Genomic DNA, 15,330 nt, shown 5'->3' on the forward strand with positions numbered 1-15,330 from the left:
CCAGCTCAACCTTCTAGCACATCAATATGAATCGGGTTGCGAAGTTCAAAACAGATTGCTCTTTTATTCGAAAGAAAACCGGAACACTAATACACTGAGCCAGCAGTGCACTGGAAGCCTGCAAATCAATGTTTTAATCAAATACACGTACTACCCATCATTCTCATCGTCGCTGAACAATCTAAGCGCCAGATTCTCTTATAGTTTTTTTTAGGAAATTCAATGGCGGTGGGTCTCCCTACCCGGAAATCACGTGACAACTGGCACCTGCCTCCAAGCACCGCGCGGCGAGAGCCTCCCACGCTCCGGTGCACTGTGCTCGGAGGCAGCTTTGCTACTGCTGAGTCATTTGTCACGTGATCATAGGTGGCGGTGGCTAGCTTTTGAGTTGGTTGGAGCCTAGTTCAAAAGCACTCAAGCAGCACCTCAGTGCTTGAGTGACCCTGTTTACAACTGCTATTTACAAACATGAAATATGTTTTTAGCAAATATAATGACATTCAACTGGCAACACTGGGTACTCATTAGTATCGAAAATGCACGCAACAGCTTGGCTCGACCCCTCCGCATGTGCAAAACAACCGAGATATCCAGGTGAGCGTTGACAACCTCCACATGCTAGTATACGCCACCAGCCTACTGAGAAAGGTACATTACGTGGCTTCGAACTAGAAACATGAAGATGGAGTGCGTGCCTTCTCGTCGCTGTTGTTCCATACGTCATCCAGGAAAAGGATGAGGGAGCGGACGATGGTCGTGAGTGCTGCGTGCTCTCTGGCTTCCGGATACTCGACGAACCGGGCGCCGGGCCGCCAGAGCATTGAGGGTCCCACGAAGTGGCCCGCCAGCACCGGGGTGGTGTGGCTGCTAGGCACGGCACAGCACACCTTGCGCAACACCAGAAGCCAGTGGCGCAAAAGCTCCTGGTGGCAGGCCGCTAGGCACTTGCATGTCCTGAAAGAGATATCGCAAGTACTTTTCGCATATCATCCGTCGTGGCTATGCAGGAATAAATTAAGAGAAATAAGTTCACTTTAGGACTGTCCTTGCATATGTATACGGCATATTGAATTTTCAGAGATAAGAGTTCTTGAGGCTCGAACAACAGTCTATTGAATGGCACCCAGAAACTTGCTGTTTTCCACCTCTGTCTCCAGGGGGGAAGTCATGGGCAATAGAAGCCGTTAATAACGCACCCCAAGCGTTCCGAATGAACACCGGCTGTTGCAAACAAAAATACATCTTGGGGTACCTGTTGCTTGAAACTTCCGGTACAGAAATGTCTCACCAAATATCATCCACCAACATAACCTCAACGTATTGACATGCCGTAGAAGCAAAATACCGAGCACCTTGAGTCTGTCAAAACAGGTTGGTGGTGCGCAAGGCGAAAATCGCGAAGCCAGCGCTACGTTAACATGGGCAGTCCTGTGTTTGAAACTTGAGGACGTCATCGGGGTCTTAAGCTAGATGCGTGTGCACTACGTCTCACTGCATTGGGCCACTGACGAGGCTGTTCAGAAATGAGGGCTTGTTTAGAAGGGATAGTTGGCCTCATCGAGCAGCTTTTACCTGCAGCTGTCCGTCATAAAACTATTGATGAAAAATGAACATTATTATTATTATTATTATTAATATCATTATTATTATTATTATTATCATTATTATTATTATTATTATTATTATTATTATTATTATTATTATTATTATTATTATTATTATTATTATTATTATTATTATTATTATTATTATTATTATTATTATTCGGTGGCGAGACACTGGCCTCTAAACTGAGCATCCATCTTTTGACAGATTTGCTGGTTCTCCTGAGACTTTTCCTGCCTGGGTGACAAGCTGCGGTTCCGTTGACGCCTGCCGATGGTGTTAAGCTGTCTTTCAAGCTTGGAACATGCTTTTCTACAAAATTCACCCGGTTCATCAGAATAAGAAAACGCCCCCTCCGTGGCTCGCGCCCCTGCTCCATAAGGGACCTTCGAATGGGCAAGCTGCGTTTTCATCGGTACCTGCCATCGCCTCTACACTGCTGCGGAAATCAGCATTTGCTCATCTGGCAACTTGGCGTTGTTCACCAGGATAATACGCCCAACCTATGCTGCACGCTTCGCAGTCAGTGGCGAGCCACTGGCCTGTAAACTGATCATCCGTCTTTTGACAAGTATATTGTTTGTTTACACCTCTTCTTACCTACTGTAAGCCATTTGCTGCTGACTGCCAAACTCCTTTTTCATTGCCAGTTGCTATGAGTGAGGAAGACTTGTGTATTTCATGTCATAAGACTGTGCCTTGGGCGGTCGATTTATGAAATGTCTTGAGTGCAAATAATTCGATCATCTTGGATCTAGCTGCTCAGGCATAGCTCTGAATACATTTACTACTATGGTGCAGTCGAAAAGAGACTGTTGGGTTTGCAAAAACTGCATAGCCAACAAAAAGCAATGTGCCTCTGCTATATCTTCCGATGCACCGCCAACGCCAAGCAGCAGCAATTTTATTTTCGCTTAGTTCGAAGAAATTAGAGATATGAAAAAAAGTTTTGAAGTTCTGCCTGCACTAAGTCAGAAGGTTGATTCACTCTTGCTTCTAAAGACAGAGTTTTTGCAGCTGTCAAAGTCAGTCGCTGACCTTGATGAGTCAGTCTCTTTTCTTTCAAAGCAATATGATACCACATGTGAACAACTCAAATCATCAGAGGGCGCTGCAGTAAACAGAGGCAAACAAATTAAAACACTGAACGAAATCGTTGAGGCTCAGGCTAAAATTTTACATCATTTACAACAATAGAAAAACAAATCCGACCAATACAGTAGACTGTCTAACTTGGAAATTCATGGCTTACCAGTCACACAAAATGAAAATTTGAAAGAAATGCTCATAGATCTTGCTGTGAAACTTGAACTGCATGATTTTTCTGCTACTGATCTGGTTGCCGTGCACCGCCTTCCTGGCAAGCAGGATTCTTCTTCAACAGTTCTGGTGCGCTTTTGCAATATCGCTATGAAAAAAAAATGGTATAACAGGCATAGTAAATTACGAGAGTTATACCTCACTAAAGTGCTACCAAAACTTTTCTTCTATGACAACCTAAAAAAGCTCAACAGGCATCTGTTCTGGCTTGCTAGGTCGGCGGGCAAGCAAAACAAGTACAAATTTGTTTGGGTGAGAGCAGGCAAAATATTTTCCAAGAAGGATGAGGACGCTTCACTCATTCGAATATTCAGTGACGGCGATATTGAAAAGATCAAATGAATATGGTGCCATCTGCTCCACTTGCAGTTTCCAACTTCAATACCTTTAAGGGAAGCTTTGGTCCTAACTTTGATTAAGATTTTACTTTGGTTAATGTAAATATTCGCAGCTTGCGCAAATACTGGGAGGAGTTCAAAAGTTTGTCAGAAGATGCAAACACTTACGTGGATGTTTTTGTACTCACTGAAATTAATGTTCCAGATTCAGTTCTGCATTTATTTGTGCTGAAAGGTTTCACCGCTAAATTCTTAACTGGAGGGCTTCGTGGAGGTGGTGGCATTGCTGTTTTTGTGAATGATAAGTGTACTGTTTCCGAAGTAAACGTTAGTTTCACCCACTCTGAAGTTCTTACTTTGAAGTTCTGTTCCTTTCATTTAAATCTTACTTTGTTAGCAATCTACCGCCCCCTAATAGTAGTGTCAGTCGCTTTATTCTAGAAGCTGTCTTGAAGCGTTTTAGTTGTGAAGAAGCATTTTGCATTACGGGTGACCTGAACATTGGTATTTTATGTCTAGGTAAAATCCAAGTGTCTGATTATCTTTCATCTCTGTCAGCTTTCGGCCTGGAACACAAAATTACAGCTTTCACACGAAAAGTCGTAAGTGGTCAATGAAAACGTTTTGGTTCGGACAATATAGCAGTACGGGCGCCAAATCACACTTTGAGCTCCTGTGTCAAAGCACAATGCCTAGCAGACCATTACTTTAATTCCTGCCGCCTTTCTTCGAAAACACTGCCTTCTGCCTCTTGCTGCTTGAAAGCGGACAGCTCGCGTAAAGAAATGCGTGTGTCAGTTATTGATCAACGCAAACTGGATTCGTTAATTAGAGTTCGATTGGTCTTCCCTAATTGTTTCTGGTTCTCGTGGTGAAGTATATGATAGGTTTTGCTCGAACATGCGTAATCTGCAACATTCTTGTACTCGTATTGCTAGGGCTAAGCAAAGACGTAATCATAACTGGCTGTCCCCAGATATTTTAGAAGCAATCGCTGACAGAGACATGCTTTAAAAACAATTTAAACGGTCCCCTGGTAAAGCAGAACTTCGAACCAATTACAGAATTGCAAGGAATAAAGTGGTTGCCCTTATCAGATGCGCAAAACGACGATGCTTCCATCATCAGTTTCAGTTATCTTCCAGAAACCCGGTGCGGATGTCGTCACTGATAAACCATCTTCGAGCTAAAGAAAATAGCGATGATAAACCTACTGATGCGTTTACTGGGGACCCTGCGCATACAGCTGATCTTTTCAATCGCTACTTGGCAAATGTGTCTGGTGGACTTCCTTCGGCGGCGAAAGGCCGTTCTGGTTTAAAGAAATCAACACCTGCCTCGGCCTTCCTTCAAACTTTAACAATAGATGACCTCACTAGAATAGTTTCCGGCTTCAAAAGGCAGAAACCAGCATCTATTGACGGTATCTCTGTATCTTTGCTGCAGCGAAATCTAAACACATTATAAGAAATTCTGCTTTTCTTGCTTAATGGACTCCTGGAGACTGCTTCACTCCCATTAGACTTAAAAACAGCAATTGCAAAGCCACTATTTAAAGGTGGACCAAAAAATAGCGTTGACAGTTACCGACCCATTACAGTTTTACCTATCTTATCCCAAATAATTGAGAAATTCCTATTGGAATGCATGACTTCCTTTCTGGATAAATTTTCGCTCATTTTAAGCCGCCCGTTTGGTTTTGCCCCAGGTCGTGGAACAATTGATCAACTTGAAGAATTTTCCCATGAACTGAATGATGCTTTGGAACGTAACATGTTTGCCTATGCTGTTCTTCTTGATATCTCTAAAGCATTTGACACCGTAAACCACTCTATATTGCTTAGAAAATATACTTTCTTGGCTTTTGGGGTCCGTTCTACGACTTTCTTAAAAATTATCTTTCTGATCGTTCCCAGGTATTGCGGTTACACAATCAGTTACCTTTGAGTAATAGGCTTCCCTTGAAAGCTGGTGTACCACTGGGATTCATTCTATCTCCTCTTTTTTTAATTTATTCATAAATGATTTTACTGTTGCTGTTCCAAAATGTCTTGTATTTCAGTATGCCGATGACACTGTTCTGTTAACGAAACATGTATGTTACAATAAAGCGTTGTCACTACTACAAGACAGTATTTATGAGGCTTCGTCATGGTTTAAGAATAATTGCCTGGTGATTAATCAGAAAAAAACGAAATTAATTAAAAATTTATTGAAAGCAATGGTTACGAATGCACCCCCACTCCTTCATGCCCGTGATTCCGTCCCTGTAAGTGTACTCCCATTGAATATGTTACTTCTATAAAATATCTTGGTGTGTTTTTCAATAGCGACCTGTCCTGGAATGATCAATTGGCTTACACTTGTGGCAGACTACGAAAAATCTCGTGGTTACTCTTCAATATTATATCAATTGAATCCATCAATACTAAAGTGACCATTGTGCTTGCTCTTGCGTATAGTATCCCACGATATGGCATCACTTTATTTGCTTTCTGTTCTTCACGATGGCAGCGTCCGGTTGACAATATTTAAAAAAGTATGTTGAAATCCATTGTGTGAAATCATTCCTCAACAGACAATGTAAATTTATTTTCTCTACTTCGCCTGCCGTCTTTCAAAGCGTCCTTTAACGAAACTGTTGTATTACGGCATTTCTGGGGCTCTCATTTCAAAAACGAATGCATTGCCCCTCGTATATTTGAAGAAAACTTCCCGCTTTTCTGTGCCATTTGTCAAAACACAATGTGGCGAAGCTACTAGAAAGGTCTATGTCCCGACTGTTTTTAATGACATACCCGACAGTGTTTTTTCGTCAACGAGTAAACGCAGTCTACGAGAGAGCATAAGGTCTCTTTAATGCTGCATCAGTTATCGCATTATGGGTAAAATCTGTTTTAAAATTTTCAATACTTATCTTCACATTTCTGCTGTTTAGGTAGTATTGCTTCCGCTAATTTGGTTCTTGATTGTTATTGTGTTTAAATGTAGCATAAAAGAGTGACATGTATTTTTTCTCTGATTGTTTACATGAAAAGCTTTTCAAAACGTATGTCATCTGTCATTTGCCGATGTGCCGTGCCAAGTCCTCTCAGCCACCGTCTGGCTTTGACAGGCCTGTTATTTGTTTTGTACAACTCAAGATGACAATAAAAGATTATTATTATTATTATTATTATTATTATTATTATTATTATTATTATTATTATTATTATTATTATTATTATTTACCAAACACTGATGAAAAAATTTGGGGACCCTAAAGCTTCGTCTTTTGGAGTTGAATGTGATAGCGAGATCATGTTCTTTGTGCGCTCTTCAAACACTTAGTGCATGGAACCTTTTCAAATTTGCTATGCACCTACTACGTGGCCTTAAGGGAATAGGTGCAGTAGCGTGTGTGCCTTTTGTAGGGGGTACCGGCCTTCAACCATAAAGCCATTATGATAATCGCCTATTTTGACACCCGTTGGCAATGGACGCTTGTACCACGCATTATTACTGCAATATTTTATGTTGCGTTGTGAAGCGTGTACACAATACGGGTGTGTTTGTGAAGCATGAAAGCTACTTTTTCTGCATTTCAAAGCAGAAGAAGTTCTTGTCACAGTTTTCTTAAGCAGAGGTGTGGCCGTGTTGTAGAAAGTGCGCTTCACGCACGAAGGACCCGGGTTCGATCCCCATTTGGACCCAAACAACCCTGGGTCGGTGCCCACTCTGTTTCGGAATTTTTTGTTTTATTTATATTTGCTTCGTTCTCGAAGTATCAGTCACGCATAAAATGGTGATTTTTCGCTGACAACCGCCGACACTGACATCGAAATTTTAGCAAAACGAGCTAAACGAGCTCTTCAATGATATCGCGTTAGTAAATGACACACACACACACACACACACACATACACACACACACACACACACACACACATATATATATATATATATATATATATATATATATATATATATATATATATATATATATATATATATATATATATATATATATATATATTGTGAGCGCTGACTATGTACTTCATCTTCATCTGTATGACCAAACCATTGTAGTGATCATCATCGTATGTCACGCGGGCTGGCTCGCTGGCTCGTGCCTCTGGATTAAAAAAAAAGATAACCTGGTTGCTGCCGTACCGGACATGGTCTCATAAGTGGTGGAGGTGCGGGGTAGAGGTTGCAATGGTCCCGCGGGAACAGACGTGGTACGTTTTCGGTGCTGGCATGACGCGCAGGAAGCGACGTACTTGGCGACAGAAGTGGAGAGGCCAGGCCAAAAGCAGCGAGTCTTGAGGCGGTCGTAGGTCTGGTGGAACCCTAAGTGGCCAGCTGTCGCATCGTCATGAAACGCTTGTAGAACTTCCAGACGAAGTGAGCGAGGAATGACGGGAACCCATTGGTTACCGAGAGGATGGTAAATTTCCCGACATAATGTTCCCTCTTGAAGTTTGAAACGGGCAAGTTGTCGTCTTAGGCGGTTGTTTGGAGCACGCAATAAGCCAGTGAGCCGATCGATGATTGTGTGGCAGTAGGTATCGGCATGTTGGAGCGAGGCGAGATCTGTGGACGAAAGAAGGTCCGCCGAGGAAACTAACTGTTTCGAAGCAGCAGCCGTCTGTTTGGTCACTTTGGCGGGCGGTGACGAACAGATGGAAGGTGACACTTCGGCGCTTTGCGAGAGTGGGCAACGGGACAAAGCATCGGCATCTTGGTGCTCTCGGCCCGTCCTATATGTGACGCTGTAGTCACACTGTTGCAATCGTAATACCCAACGGCCAAGGCGTCCCGACAAATTTTTGAGAGACAATAACCAACACAGAGCATGATGGTCAGTCACTATTGTCAAACGCCGGCCGTATAAGTAAGGACGAAACTTTTGTATGGACCAGACGATGCCGAGACATTCTTGCTCAGTGATGCTGTAGTTTCGCTCAGCAGGTGACGGAGTACGGCTCGCGTAGGCCACGACTTGTTCTTCGGAAGCATGGTTCCACTGAAGAAGGACAGCACCGATGCAAAGTCCACTTGCGTCAGTGTGTAGCACAGTAGGTTCTGCAGGGTCGAAATGGCGAAGCACTCACCGTAATGTGAGGCATTGCTTGAGGGTGTGAAAAGTGGCTTCGCAGTCATCCGACCAGACAACGGGAGCGCTCATGGTCAGAAGTTTGTGCAGAGCAGCCGCAATAGTAGCGAAATAACGCACAAAGCGGCGGAAATACGACGCTAAACCAAAGAAGCTGTGGAGGTCTTTCTGTGTGGTTGGTGTAGGAAAGTGCAGTACCGCGGCAACCTTGTCGGGATCGGGCTCAACGCCATGCTTACTGACGACGTGACCTAATACCTTGATGCTGTGACTGGCAAACCGACACTTCTTTGTGTTGAGCTGGTTGGTTCTTAGTGTTGGATGAGAAAACATAAGTGGCGCACTTCATTTTAATATATATATATATATATATATATATATATATATATATATATATATATATATATATATATATATATATATATATATATATATATATATATATATTATGAAGTCTTGGTAGTCTTGGCTGCGACAGCGTTTATTGGAGGAAAGACCTCGCAAAACGAACGGGCAGAGCCAGCACACAGACGATGACGATGATGATGATCCAGAGTGGCAATGAGGGCAAAGAGACAAGCGGATGATGGTGATTGTGATTATGCATGGATGAGGACGATGTAGGTTACAAATGCCCACACTAATTCCCCCCCCCCCCACTTGAAAGCGGACACCCTGGCCGCCGTAAGTCAAAGTGATGGGGAACGTCGCGTGAAAGGTTTCATGCGACAAACGTGGACAATCTCTGTGCTGCGGTAGCGGCGGTCTGTTGGGGCGACGAGTGGTGTCACACGATAATTAACCGGCGAAGTCTGTTCTAAAACAATGTATGGCCCGATGAAGCGTGGTTGGAATTTGTCACAGAGACCAGGAGTGCGAATAGGTGTCAAAAGCAGCACCTCGTCACCAGGTTGGAAAGACACAACGCGGTGGGATTCGTCATAGATGATCTTCCGCTCGTGCTGTCTCGCTTCAGTATTGATGCGAGCCTGATGGCGAGACTGGGCCAGGCGGGAAATGTATTCTTCGCTAGAAGACTGACATGAATTCCCATGGCTGCTAAAGAAGGAGACGTCGAGAAAGGTAGTCGGGGTGCGTCCGTACACGAGGTAAAACGGTGAGTAGCAAGTTGTTCGCTGAACGGCGGTGTTGTAAGCGAATGTCAGGAATGGTAAAAGAGTGTCCCAGTTTTTGTGGTCGGGTTGGACGTAAACGGCTATCATGTCTGCAAGGGTTCGGTGAAATCTTTCTGTGCGACCATTTGTCTGAGGGTGGTAGCTTGAAGCTGTCTTGTGAGTAGTTCCAGATGCGCGCAGTACTTCAGTTACAATTTGTGACAGGAACACTTTGCCGCGGTCACTAAGCAGTACACGAGGAGCCCCATGACGTAGTATTTTTGCGTGAAGAATAAAGTCTGCAACTTCCACAGCTGAGCCTGTAATAACAGAGGAAGTCTCAGCGTAGCGTGTCAGGTGGTCCACGGCAGTCACTATCCATCGTTTGCCAGCAGATGTGACGGGGAGAGGCCCGTAAAGGTCAACAACTACAACCTCGAACGGCATTGAAGGGCACGGAAGTGGCTGTAGAGGTCCAGCAGGTGCCGACGTGGGGAGTTTACGACGCTGGCATGGGTAGCAGGAACCGACGTACCGAGCTACACTAGAAGAAAGGCCAGGCTAGTAATAACGACATCGAATGTGGTCAAGAGTTTTTTTAAAACCAAGATGACCAGCAGTCAAGTCGTCGTGGAAGGCTTCGAGCACCTGAAGTCGAAGAGAGCGTGGCAGTACAGGAACCCAGCGCTGACCGTCAGGGTGGTAGACGTGGCGGTGGAGAACCCCATTGTCCAGCTTAAAGTGCAGGAGTTGACGACGGAGTCGCGCGTTTGGTGGATGAGAAACTCCCGAAAGGTGGTCCATGATGCGTCTGCAGTATGAATCGGACCGCTGGCGGGAGATAACTGTTGGCTCGTCGTCCGAAAAGGGTTGCGTTATTGATGCGAGCGTATGAACTTTGGTAGATGTGGCGGTTGAGTTCTCACGAACGCTCATATGGGTAGTTGGAAGCGGGCAACGAGATAAAGCATCGGCGTCTTGAAGTTTTCTGCCTGACTTGTAAGTTATATCAAAGTCGTACTCCTGCAAGCGTAGTATTCACCGACCCAAGCGTCCGGACAAGTTCTTCAGTGTAGAAAGCCAGCATAAGGCATGGTGGTTTGTAACGATTGTGAAGTGACGCCCGTGGAGATAGGGACGGAACTTCTGGACCGACCAAACAACAGCCAAACACTCTTGCTCAGTTATAGTGTAGTTCTTTTCAGCAGCGGTGAGTACGCGACTGGCATATGCAATAACTTTCTCTAGGGAAGACTTGTCGCGTTGTAGAAGAACGGCTCCTATACCAAGGCCGCTAGCGTCGGTATGGAGGATAGTTGGTGCGGCTTCGTCAAAGTGGCAGAGCAGAGGTTCAGACGTGAGTGCCCGCTTCAACAGGTCGAATGCTGTTTGGCATTCTTGAGACCACAGAAAGGGGACGTTGGAAGCAAGTAGTTGGTGTAATGGAGCAGCAATAGAAGCGAAGTTCTGGATAAACCGGCGAAAATAGGAGGCGAGGCCAAGAAAACTGCGAAGCTCCTTTGGTTTGTCGGGGCGCGGAAAGTGAAGGACTGCAGAAATCTTGTCAGGGTCGGGCCGGATGCCATCTTTGCTAACGACGTGTCCTAAGACCTTGATAAATTTGCTAGCGAAAGAGCATTTCTTCGTGTTTATTTGAAGCCCGGCGCCGGCAAGGCACGTCAAAACTTGATCCAATCGTTCTAGGTGCTCAGGAAACGTTGACGAAAAGATAATAATGTCGTCCAGGTAGCAAAGGCAACTTTTCCATTTCAGGCCACGCAGCACGGTATCTATCATGCGCTCAAAAGTCGCGGGTGCGTTGCAGAGCCCGAAAGGCATCACGTTGAATTCATATAGCCCGTCGGGGGTTGCGAATGCCGTTTTCTCCTTATCGTCTTCATGCATGGGGATCTGCCAGTACCCAGAACGCAAGTCGATGCTTGAAAAGAATTCCGCGCCTTGTAGGGAATTAAGGGCGTCGTCAATGCGTGGCATAGGGTACACGTCCTTGCGTGTGATCTTATTGAGTGCCCGGTAGTCCACGCAAAACCGCACAGAGCCATCCTTTTTATGGACTAAAACAATAGGAGACGACCAAGGGCTAGATGAGGGACGGATGACTTCCCGTTTAAGCATGTCCGCAACGTTTTCTTCTATAATTTTTCTTTCAGTTAGAGACACGCGGTAGGGTCGGCGGTGTACAATAGATGTCCCAACAGTTTAAATTCGATGTGCTGTAGTATTAGTGCGGCCCAGCTTAGACGAGCAAATATCGAAAGAATTTGCATGTTTCTATAACAATTTGAGCAACTGCTGCCTCTGTGAATATGTCAATTCGCTGCTGATAGTGGTGGTAAAGGCGGAGGAAGAAACATGCTCACCGAGGCAAGGTTCTTTGGATGCGATGGCCTGAAGTGGCGTGACGAGTACAGGCTCGAAGTCAGCAACACGAGCCACAGTAGTGCCCTGTGGCAGTAAAATCTTCTCCGGTGTAGAGTTGACAGCGGTGACAAGTGCCGAGCCATTGCAAAAACGAACGACACCGGACGGAAGAACTATACCTTTGCGAACGCAAAGTGGTGACGGTGAGACCAATACATCCCCGTGATAGATGCCGTTGGACGTAATGGTGACAATTTGCTCTTGTAGTGGCGGGAGTTCGATGTCTTTCGCAGCGACCAGACGAAGTGGCTTGTGGTTATCGTCGTCAAGCATGTAGTCGGTGTCAGCGAGGTGAACGACGCGTTGTCCACAACAAATCGCCGCGGAAGCAGATGATAGAAAATCCCACCCTAAAATTAGTTGGTGAGAGCAGCGGGACAGGACAGCAAACTGGACATGATGGCGGATGCCGTCGATGAAAACACGCACAGTACAAAGCGCGGAAGGGCGAATGATGTTCCCCTGGGCAGCAACTAACGTGGAACCATCGTAAGGCGTAATTCCTTTCCTTAAATGTTCACACAAATCAGCACGTATCACAGACAATGTCGCACCTGTGCTCACCAAAGCATCGACTCGCACTCCTTCCACTTCCACAGAAACCATGTTACACGGGCCTAATGGAGGAATTTCAGTTCTAATTCCGAATGCAGTTTTTCCTCCACAAACTGCATCACTTAGTTTTCCGAATGAATATCAGAGGCGAATGAGGCGGGCCGAAGTGGAGAAGTGGAACGGCGGAAAGGCGAAGGCGAGCGGCGTCTCGTGTTTCGGCTGTTTCGTGGTGCAGTCGATGCAGGAGGAGATGGAGACCGGTGCAGGGGAGACGAATAACGCCGACCTTGATAAGACGCCCCGTTGTACAAATCCCGTTCACGCACATCGTTCCGACGCTCATCTTGCTGGCGCTTCCGGCAGAAACGAGATATGTGGCCGCGATAGCCACAGTAGCAGCATACAGGGCGAGACGAGCGCCACGGTGGAGAATAGAAGGCATTCGAGGCACTTGGAGATAGCGCGGTCAGGTGGGCCGAAGGGTCAGGGGGCACGGAATGGTAGTTCACATAGGTAGCGGCAGCAACTGACGCGTAGGATGGACGTGGCAATGTCGCGTGGGCGTCGCTGAGAGGCACGGCAGCAACTTGAGGGTACGTGGCTAAAGGGTGAGAAGCAGGTGGCTGTACGGGCGCAGAGCCAGTCAGGGATGTAAGTTCCTCCCTGATGATGTCACGTAAGGGCATTCCCGAAGGCTGTGTAGGTCGCGGTGTAGGAGGTGTGAAGCCCATGGACCGCAATTCTTCGCGTATAATTGTCCCGGATGAGGTCACGCAGATGGCCATCTGACGTGGAGTGGTGGTCGCCGATGTCTTGTTGAAGGCGGACGGAGTCCAGCGCATCAAGGCGCTGGCATGTCGCAACGACATCAGCGATGGTAGCTGGGTTTTGCACAGCGAGGGCATTAAAGGCAACAGGCCTAATGCCTTTCAGTATGTGGCGCACTTTGTCCGATTCCGGCATGGATTTATTGACACGCCGGCAGAGTGCGAGGACATCCTCGATGTATGAAGTATACGATTCACCGGGATGTTGTCGGCGAGTATCGAGTGTCCTCTTCGCTACGGCGGATCGAATGTCTGGTGTCCCAAAGACGTGCCGCAGCTGCTGCTGGAAGGTAGCCCAGTCGGGTAAGTCAACGACATGGTTAAAATACCATGTCTTCGCGACTCCGACCAGACAAAAAGGGACGTAGCGCAGTTTGGCAGCCTCGTCCCACCTATTAGCGGCACTTACGCGGTCGTAGTCATCAAGCCAGTCTTCTACGTCTTCTCCCCGAAGACCAGCGAAGAGCGGGGGTTCCCGCTGATGTCCGTGTATGTAAGTAGGAGGGGCCGATTGCGGCGGTGCGTGGTTGATGACATCAGTGCCGGCAGGCTCGGTCTGGGATATGCTGCCTGACTGTGGGCGCAAGCGGCGGCCTGAACGAAGTTCCAGGGGGTATAGCTGGCTGCGGGAGGTCAGAGGACCGAAAATCCACCTCCACCACGTATGAAGTCTTGGTAGTCTTGGCTGCGACAGCGTTTATTTGAGCAAAGACCTCGCAAAACGAACGGGCAGAGCCAGCACACAGACGATGACGATGATGATGATCCAGAGTGGCAATGAGGGCAAAGAGACAAGCGGATGATGGTGATTGTGATTATGCAGGGATGAGGACGATGTAGGTTACAAATGCCCACAATATATATATATATATATATATATATATATATATATATATATATATATATATATATATCATCAGATCTAACAGACAACAATGCCAAGGAATGTATAGGGGAAGTTATTAGAACAAATGGAATGTAAATAAGAAGAAAGAAAAGAGGGTGAAAAAATAACAAGTTGTGAGCAATAATCGAACATGCGACCTTCGAATAAAGCGTTCGATGCTCTAACCACTGAGCTATCACAGCGGCCTTCTCTCCAACCACTTTTTTGTGTTTATACGTGAATTTAGAAGTGGTAGTGTCAGTCAGCGCCTTCTGTAGCCAAGCGGCGAGTGTGAAACACTCTTTTTGACTCGGTGTCATTAGGTTGTATACGAGGGACTATTGGTCAGCTGCCCGCTCGTAATAAGTTCACGTGCTACGTGACGCCACACATGCGGATAAAGAATTTGTCTGGGCGACTCGGTCGCTGGATACTCCGTTTGCAAGAGTACACTTTTGACGTTGTGTACAGGTCTGGCAAACAGAATCAGGATGCCGACGCTCTCTTTCGCTGCCCTCCGCCACTTTCATCTCCAACCACGCATTCTCGATGCCCCTCAGGTGATCAAGCGGCTTCCTCTGCACTCCCGTTATCACCCCTGGCAGTTTCTGGGCCACTATCTTTAAACAGCAGCGCTCAGTTTGCCGCGTGCCAACGTGACGACCCATACAGTAACCGCATCATTGGGTACTTGAATGACTCGCCTTCTCCACCTAATGCCAGACTACGTGGTCAGCTACGGCAGTTCAAGCTAGACAACAATGTCCAGCAGCGCTATACTTACAATGCGGATGTACATCGGTGGGTGCCAGTACTTCCCCGTTCACTGCGAAAACAAGTTCTCGAAGCACTCCACGATGACCCATCAGCTGGACACTTGGGATTTCAGAATACCTACAACCGCGTTAGGAGCCGTTTCTTCTGGCTTGGTCTTTCTACCTTTGTGGCTAATTATGTCGCTTCTTGTGCACTGTGTCAACACCGGAAACGACCAACTTCTGCTCCTGCTGAATTAATACAACCCATTCCATGTCCCAATTCACCTTTTGTCGTTGTCGGAATAGACCTCGTCGGACCACTTCCCGTAACGCCAGCGGGCCACCGCTGGATCGTCACAGCCGTCGACCACCTCACACAATACGCG

The 15,330-nt window shown here is 46.3% G+C and overlaps 1 protein-coding gene across 1 annotated transcript in view; it reads right to left on the minus strand.

Annotated features, from left to right (window-relative positions):
- Positions 1-668: 668 nt before the first annotated feature.
- LOC142765314 (rho GTPase-activating protein 20-like) overlaps positions 669-15,330 on the minus strand; it is a 185,026-nt gene continuing 170,364 nt past the window's right edge. The window contains exon 5 of the mRNA XM_075866076.1: positions 669-954. Coding sequence (XP_075722191.1) covers positions 669-954 — 286 coding nt within the window. The remainder of the gene's footprint in view (positions 955-15,330) is intronic.

Source organism: Rhipicephalus microplus, chromosome 1, assembly GCF_043290135.1.
Source record: "Rhipicephalus microplus isolate Deutch F79 chromosome 1, USDA_Rmic, whole genome shotgun sequence".
NCBI lineage: Eukaryota > Metazoa > Arthropoda > Arachnida > Ixodida > Ixodidae > Rhipicephalus > Rhipicephalus microplus.